General features: G+C 44.4%; 1 protein-coding gene across 2 annotated transcripts in view; it reads left to right on the top strand.

Moving 5' to 3' along the window:
- The window catches only part of TRIM66 (tripartite motif containing 66), a 46160-nt gene extending 37908 nt beyond the window's left edge, over positions 1-8252 (top strand). For both annotated transcript variants that reach the window (XM_056554369.1, XM_056554370.1), the window contains exon 18: positions 6666-8252. In XM_056554369.1, the coding sequence (XP_056410344.1) occupies positions 6666-6920 (255 nt within the window). In that variant the 3' untranslated portion in view covers positions 6921-8252. The remainder of the gene's footprint in view (positions 1-6665) is intronic.
- The last annotated feature ends 1312 nt before the right edge of the window (positions 8253-9564 follow it).

A 9564-nucleotide genomic window follows, 5' to 3' on the forward strand; every position in this document is an offset into this window, starting at 1 on the left:
CTGAGTGCTGGAGGACACACATGCTCAGTCACTGTCCTCCTCTACCTGATGGGCTGAGCGCTGGAGGACACACATGCTCAGTCACTGTCCCCATCCACCTGATGGGCTGAGTGCTGGAGGACACACATGCTCAGTCACTCTCCTCCTCCACCTGATGGGCTGAGTGCTGGAGGACACACATGCTCAGTCACTCTCCTCCTCCACCTGATGGGCTGAGTGCTGGAGGACACACATGCTCAGTCACTGTCCTCCTCCACCTGATGAGCTGAGTGCTGGAGGACACACATGCTCAGTCACTGTCCCCATCCACCTGATGGGCTGAGTGCTGGAGGACACACATGCTCAGTCACTCTCCTCCTCTACCTGATGAGCTGAGTGCTGGAGGACACACATGCTCAGTCACTGTCCTCCACCACCTGATGGGCTGAGTGCTGGAGGACACACATGCTCAGTCACTGTCCTCCTCTACCTGATGGGCTGAGCGCTGGAGGACACACATGCTCAGTCACTCTCCTCCTCCACCTGATGGGCTGAGTGCTGGAGGACACACATGCTCAGTCACTCTCCTCCTCCACCTGATGGGCTGAGTGCTGGAGGACACACATGCTCAGTCACTGTCCTCCTCCACCTGATGAGCTGAGTGCTGGAGGACACACATGCTCAGTCACTGTCCTCCTCCACCTGATGGGCTGAGTGCTGGAGGACACACATGCTCAGTCACTACCCCCATCCATAGCTGTGAAGACTCCTTAGCAGGCAATGTAAGATGTAAAACTATATTTTCAGCTGCCAGAGGAGGAAGGAGCAGAATCTGTGCAGTTCCATGGCAGTATAGCCAAGGAGACTCCTTCCTTAGGAGAAGTAAGAAGGGGCTATATTGTCAGCTGTCAGAGGAGGAAGGAGACTGATTCTGTTCAGAGAATTCTAGGATTTTGTTATGGCAATGAGTAATACAATAACTTCCCACAGCTCCAGTTTTTTTTCACACTGCTCTTTGCATACTTCTATCAGGTGTCGCTCTCTAGGCACACAGTAGCACTTTTTTTCTGGGTGCCTCTGTACCGTATAGTAAAGGGTTTCCAATCTAGTGAAAACCACATAAGAGTATGTGTACGTATGAAAGATGACCAGGCGGCCCATTGAAATAATGACCTATCTTGCCCGACTGTGTAGCACTGCTGTTTCCATGCTGCCCGACTGTGTAGCACTGCTGTTTCCATGCTGCCCGACTGTGTAGCACTGCTGTTTCGATGCTGCCCGACTGTGTAGCACTGCTGTTTCGATGCTGCCCGACTGTGTAGCACTGCTGTTTCGATGCTGCCCGACTGTGTAGCACTGCTGTTTCGATGCTGCCCGACTGTGTAGCACTGCTGTTTCCATGCTGCCCGACTGTATAGCACTGCTGTTTCCATGCTGCCCGACTGTGTAGCACTGCTGTTTCGATGCTGCCCGACTGTGTAGCACTGCTGTTTCGATGCTGCCCGACTGTGTAGCACTGCTGTTTCCATGCTGCCCGACTGTGTAGCACTGCTGTTTCGATGCTGCCCGACTGTGTAGCACTGCTGTTTCCATGCTGCCCGACTGTGTAGCACTGCTGTTTCGATGCTGCCCGACTGTGTAGCACTGCTGTTTCGATGCTGCCCGACTGTGTAGCACTGCTGTTTCGATGCTGCCCGACTGTGTAGCACTGCTGTTTCAATGCTGCCCGACTGTGTAGCACTGCTGTTTCCATGCTGCCCGACTGTGTAGCACTGCTGTTTCGATGCTGCCCGACTGTGTAGCACTGCTGTTTCAATGCTGCCAGGGCTTTCTGTAGGAAGGATTATGAATGTGAAGGACAACATTTCCCATAAGGCTGCATTCACACCACGTTTTTGCAATACAGTTCCCGTATCAGTTTTTTGAGGAAAAACGGATTCCTCAAAACCTGACTAAACTGTATCAAAACGTATGTACAAAAACCGTATACGGTTTGAAAAATGACATCCGGTTGCATCCGTTTTTTAAGAAAAAACTTATACGTTTTTAACTTTTCACTCCATTTTGAATAAAGTTTTACTTGTTTGATTGAAATTCCAAGAAAAAAAACTGTGCAAAGTCAAAAACCGTATGGTGAAAACTAGTTCTGTACGGTTCCCATTGACTCCCATGTAAAAAAAAAAAAAAACGTATACGGTTTAATACAGTTTTTCAACCGGACATAAAACCGTGGTAGACTACGGTTTTGGGTACAGGAAAAAAAACGGACAAAACCGTACAGGATGCAAAACGGACACAACCTGATGCATCGCTTGGCGTACGGTTTTCAATGGAGAGTCAATGCATACGTTTTCCAATACGGTTCCATACGGTTTTCACATAGAAAACGTATACGGGAACTGTATTGCAAAAATGTGGTGTGAATGCACCCTAACTCATTTCCCTGTATACCTCTCTATTACAAGGAGGTATACAGGGAGTAGCTCTCTTACTGATTCTGCATTATCTGCTGCCCAGGATGTTAAACATGATCCCTCCAAAGACAGGAAGGGAAGGTAGAGAGTAAGGAGCTCTGTGATGTCCTGGATGTCTAACCATATGGTTAAAACAGTGTTTCCCAACTTGCGTGCCTCCAGCTGCTGCAAAACTACAACTCCCAGCATGCCCGGACAGCCAAAGGCTGTCCGGGCATGATGAGAGTTGTAGTTTTGCATCCCCCTATTGGGAAACACACCATGACCAGCCTCTTTTCTGGGGTGGGGGGGATGTTTGCTTGGACTATATCAATATTGGTTCAGGCTTACATTAATTAATTCCATTGTGTGATATAAATGTGGCGCGGCCAGCCGGTGGGGTTATACGATACCAGGATGTGAAACATGATCTGAGTAGCCGGAGCGATTATGAATGGCGCTCAGTAACAGGAGATATAGATCACACAGCGGTGTCCACAATGTTCAGTGTCCGGGCGTCTCCCCTAATGGATCAGAACAGTATGGCCGGACCTCATGTAGACACATTAAAGGGGTTCTCCGACAATTCAAACTATATTCAACTGTCTGTCAATAATATTTTACTGTCTTTCTTTTCTGTTGCCTTTCATGCTCTCCTTCTGCTCTGTTGTCGTCTGCCCACCGTCCTGTCTGGTGTTCATCCTGTAATGGACTTCCTGTTCCTGTGTACTGGACACTCTAGCTGGGAATTCAGCCATCTCCTTCCCATTACACTTTCTTGACTATAGCAATGTAGGAGGGAGATAGAGTTGGCTGAATTCCCGGCTAGAGTGTGCAATACAGGACAATCCGTATGAAAAAGTACAAATGTTATTTCCATGAGGGAGGTATAAACTGGGCACCATTTATATCTCTGATGGAAGGATGTGATGTATACCACTGTTCAAGTACATGCAAAGGAACAGGTTCAGGTACAGGTATAGACATAGGGACAGGCACAGGTATAGACATAAGCATGTGCACTGGCATAGGTAACGGTATAGACCTAGGTATAGGTACAGGTATAGTCATAAGTGTAGGTAAAGTCATAATTATAGGTATAGTTACAGGTAAAAATATAGGTACAGGTATTGGCAAAGGTATAGGTTCAGCCATAAGTATGGGCACAAGTATAGGTACGGGTATGGGCACAAGTATAGGTACAGGTATGTGCACAAGTATAGGTACGGGCATAAGCACAGGTACGGGTATGGGCATAAGTATTGGTATGGGAATAAGTATAGGTACGGGCATAAGTATAGGTACGGGTATGGGCATAAGTATAGGTACAAGTATGGGCATAAGTATAGGTACGGGTATGGGAATAAGTATAGGTATGGGCATAAGTATAGGTACCGTATGGGCATAAGTATAGGTACAGGTATGGGTATAGGTACAGGAATGGACATAAGTATAGGTATGGACATAAGTATAGGTACGTTCATGGGTACAGGTATGGGTATAGGTATGGGTATAGGTACAGGTATGGGCATAAGTATAGGTACGGGCATGAGTATAGGTACGGGTATGGGCATGGGCATAAGTATAGGGACAGGTATGGGATAAGTATAGGTATGGATATGGGCATAAGTATAGGTACAGGTATGGGCATAAGTATAGGTACGGGCATAAGTACAGGTATAGACATAAGTATAGGTACAGGTATGGACATAAGTATAGGTACAGGTATGGACATAAGTGTAGGTACAGGTATGGACATAAGTATAGGTACAGGTATGGACATAAGTATAGGTACAAGTATAGGCATATGTATAGGTACAAGTAAAGGCATATGTATAGGTACAGGTATAGGCATATGTATAAGTACATGTATAGGTATAAGTACAGGTATAGGCACATGTATAGGTATAAGTACAGGTATAGGCACATGTATAGGTATAAGTACAGGTATAGGCATATGTATAGGTATAAGTACAGGTATAGGTATAAGTACAGGTATATGTATAGGTATAAGTACAGGTATAGGTGCAGGTATAGGCATATGTATAGGTATAAGTACAGGTATAGGCATATGTATAGGTATAAGTACAGATATAGGTATAAGTACAGGTATAAGTACAGGTATAGGTATATGTATAGGTATAAGTACAGGTATAGGTATAAGTACAGGTATAGGTATAAGTACAGGTATAAGTACAGGTATAGGCATATGTATAGGTATAAGTACATGTATAAGTACAGGTATAGGCACATGTATAGGTATAAGTACAGGTATAGGTATAAGTACAGGTATAGGTATAAGTACAGGTATAGGCATATGTATAGGTATAAGTACAGGTATAGGCATAGGTATAGGTACAGGTATAGGCATATGTATATGTATAAGTACAGGTATATGTATAGGTACAGGTATAGGCATATGTATAGGCACAGGTATAGGCATATGTATAGGTACAGGTATAGGCATATGTATAGATATAGGTACAGGTATAGGCATATGTATAGGTATAAGTACAGGTATATGTATAGGTATAAGTACAGGTATAGGCATATGTATAGGTACAGGTATATGTATAGGTAAAAGTACAGGTATAGGCATATGTATAGGTATAAGTTTATGTATAGGTATAAGTACAGGTATAGGCATATGTATAGGTACAGGTATAGGTATAAGTACAGGCATATGTATAGGTATAAGTACAGGTATATGTATAGGTACAGGTATATGTATAGGCATAGGTACAGGCATATGTATAGGCATAGGTACAGGCATATGTATAGGTATAAGTACAGGTATATGTATAGGTATAAGTACAGGTATATGTATAGGTATAAGTACAGGTATATGTATAGGTATAAGTACAGGTATATGTATAGGTATAAGTACAGGTATATGTATAGGTATAAGTACAGGTATATGTATAGGTATAAGTACAGGTATATGTATAGGTATAAGTACAGGTATAAGTACAGGTATAGGCATATGTATAGGTACAAGTACAGGCATATGTATAGGTATAAGTACAGGCATATGTATAGGTATAAGTACAGGCATATGTATAGGTATACGTACACGTACAGGTATATGTATAGGTATACGTACAGGTATATGTATAGGTATACGTACAGGCATATGTATAGGTATACGTACAGGTATATGTATAGGTATAAGTACAGGCATATGTATTGGTATAAGTACAGGTATATGTATAGGTATAAGTACAGGCATATGTATAGGTATAAGTACAGGTATATATATAGGTATAGGTATATGTATAGGTATAAGTACAGGTATAGGTATAGGTATAGGTAGAGGCATATGTATAGGTATAAGTACAGGTATAGGCATATGTATAGGTATAAGTACAGGTATAGGCATATGTATAGGTATAAGTACAGGTATAGGCATATGTATAGGTATAAGTACAGGTATAGGCATATGTATAGGTATAAGTATAGGCATATGTATAGGTATAAGTACAGGTATAGGCATATGTATAGGTATAAGTACAGGTATAGGCATATGTATAGGTATAAGTACAGGTATAGGCATATGTATAGGTATAAGTACAGGTATAGGCATATGTATAGGTATAAGTACAGGCATATGTATAGGTATGAGTACAGGCATATGTATAGGTATGAGTACAGGCATATGTATAGGTATGAGTACAGGCATATGTATAGGTATGAGTACAGGCATATGTATAGGTATGAGTACAGGTATAGGCATATGTATAGGTATAAGTATAGGCATATGTATAGGTATAAGTACAGGTATAGGCATATGTATAGGTATAAGTACAGGTATAGGCATATGTATAGGTATAAGTACAGGTATAGGTATAAGTACAGGCATATGTATAGGTATGAGTACAGGCATATGTATAGGTATGAGTACAGGCATATGTATAGGTATAAGTACAGGCATACAGTGGGATATGTTGTCCACTCGCAGAAGGGAAGCCCTGGGAGACTCTCCTTATGGACAGTTACTATATATGGACTGTTACATCATCATAGGGTCCCTGAGGAAGCTCTATAGCTGGGCTCTGTAGTTCGCCTCCCTCTCATCCTCCCCTATACACGGGGGCACAGACGCCTATGGATACATGTGGTGGATGTAGCAGAGCTTTCCCAGTGCATGTGCCAAATGTGTGAACAGAGCCCTAATAAAGTGTCTGTAATATCTGGGATTAGGGACTGACCCGTGTCTCTGCCTCATTCTCACAGGAGGACTCAGAGGTTGCGGAGGCCGGAAGGAACCTGCAGATGTGTTTTGAGAACATGTTAAAAGAAACATATCCGGGCCGGACGTTCCCCTTCCCACAAGACGAGGACTCTGAGACGGAGGAAATCGGGGCCGAGAACTGTCCCCTCAACCTAAAGAACTTCCATTGGCCGAACTATGGGCCGGACTGTGTGCAACCCAAGAGGAGAAGACGCCACCCCATGGGCCAAAAGACCAGGGACTTCAACCTCTGCTAGATGGAGCCCGTCAGCAGGCAGCCTGTCAACGGACGTCCAACCTGTCAGAGGGTGCTGTCACCAGACGTCCAACCTGTCAGAGGGTGCTGTCACCGGACGTCCAACCTGTCAGAGGGTGCTGTCACCAGACGTCCAACCTGTCAGAGGGTGCTGTCACCAGACGTCCAACCTGTCAGAGGGTGCTGTCACCAGACGTCCAACCTGTCAGAGGGTGCTGTCACCAGACGTCCAACCTGTCAGAGGGTGCTGTCACTGGATGTTTAACCTGTCAGAGGGTGCTGTCACCAGACGTCCAACCTGTCAGAAGGTGCTGCCACTGATCATCCAACCTGTCAGAGGGTGCTGTCACCGGATGTCCAACCTGTCAGAGGGTGCTGTCACTGGATGTTTAACCTGTCAGAGGGTGCTGTCAGCAGACGTCCAACCTGTCAGAAGGTGCTGCCACTGATCATCCAACCTGTCAGAGGTTTCTGCCACCGACCATCCAACCTGTCAGAGGGTTCTGCCACCGACCATCCAACATGTCAGAGGGTGCTGCCACTGACCATCCAACCTGTCAAAGGGTGCTGCCACCGACCATCCAACCTGTCAGAGGGTGCTGCCACCGACCGTCCAACCTGTCAGAGGGTGCTGCCACCAACCGTCCAACCTGTCAGAGGGTGCTGCCATCGACCGTCCAACCTGTCAGAGGGTGCTGCCACCGACCGTCCAACCTGTCAGAGGGTGCTGCCACCGACCGTCCAACCTGTCATAGGGTGCTGCCACCGACCGTCCAACCTGTCAGAGGGTGCTGCCACCGACCGTCCAACCTGTCAGAGGGTGCTGCCACCGACCGTCCAACCTGTCAGAGGGTGCTGCCACCGACCGTCCAACCTGTCAAAGGGTGCTGCCACCAACCATCCAAGCTGTCAGAGGGTGCTGCCACCGACCGTCCAACCTGTCAGAGGGTGCTGCCACCGACCGTCCAACCTGTCAGAGGGTGCTGCCACCAACCGTCCAACCTTTCAGAGGGTGCTGCCACCGACCGTCCAACCTGTCAGAGGGTGCTGCCACCAACCGTCCAACCTGTCAGAGGGTAATGCAACCAACCATCCAACCTGTCAGAGGGTGCTGCCAGCCGGAGCTGCAATGTATCGACTACATGGACATCTACAGTGCGAAGAGCAGAGGATAGCCCACCGCCATGACAGGCATCTACACATTGGACTATTGTAATATATTGTGATATTCTGCATTGGACAGAGAGATGTAGGAACGGTCTCAATTCCTTCTCAGAGCGGTCACGTCTCCTACAGAGACATTACATCATATGTGATATCAGCCGCTCCTCTTATAACACTCCAGTACTGATATAACCTCTATATATTACATCATATGTGATGATATCAGCCGCTCCTCTTATAACGCTCCAGTACTGATATAATCTCTATATATTACATCATATGTGATGATATCAGCCGCTCCCCTTATAACGCTCCAGTACTGATATAATCTCTATATATTACATCATATGTGATGATATCAGCCGCTCCTCTTATAACGCTCCAGTACTGATATAACCTCTATATATTACATCATATGTGATATCAGCCGCTCCTCTTATAACGCTCCAGTACTGATATAATCTCTATATATTACATCATATGTGATGATATCAGCCGCTCCTCTTATAACGCTCCAGTACTGATATCACATATGATGTAATATATAGAGGTTATATCAGTACTGGAGTGTTATAAGAGGAGCGGCTGATATCACATATGATGTAATATATAGAGATTATATCAGTACTGGAGCGTTATAAGAGGAGCGGCTGATATCACATATGATGTAATATATAGAGATTATATCAGTACTGGAGCGTTATAAGAGGAGCGGCTGATATCATCACATATGATGTAATATATAGAGATTATATCAGTACTGGAGCGTTATAAGAGGAGCGGCTGATATCATCACATATGATGTAATATATAGAGATTATATCAGTACTGGAGCGTTATAAGAGGAGCGGCTGATATCACATATGATGTAATATATAGAGGTTATATCAGTACTGGAGCGTTATATGAGGATGATATTAGTCACACATGATGTAATATATAGAGGTTATATCAGTACTGGAGCGTTATAAGAGGAGCGGCTGATATCATCACATATGATGTAATATATAGAGGTTATATCAGTACTGGAGCGTTATAAGAGGAGCGGCTGATATAACCTCTATATATTACATCATATGTGATATCAGCCGCTCCTCTTATAACGCTCCAGCACTGATATAACCTCTATATATTACATCATATGTGATGATATCAGCCGCTCCTCTTATAACGCTCCAGTACTGATATAACCTCTATATATTACATCATATGTGATATCAGCCGCTCCTCTTATAACGCTCCAGTACTGATATAATCTCTATATATTACATCATATGTGATATCAGCCGCTCCTCTTATAACGCTCCAGTACTGATATAACCTCTATATATTACATCATATGTGATATCAGCCGCTCCTCTTATAACGCTCCAGTACTGATATAATCTCTATATATTACATCATATGTGATGATATCAGCCGCTCCTCTTATAACGCTCCAGTACTGATATAACCTCTATATATTACATCATATATGATGA

The sequence above is a fragment of the Hyla sarda genome, unplaced genomic scaffold, assembly GCF_029499605.1.
Source record: "Hyla sarda isolate aHylSar1 unplaced genomic scaffold, aHylSar1.hap1 scaffold_69, whole genome shotgun sequence".
Classification (NCBI taxonomy): domain Eukaryota; kingdom Metazoa; phylum Chordata; class Amphibia; order Anura; family Hylidae; genus Hyla; species Hyla sarda.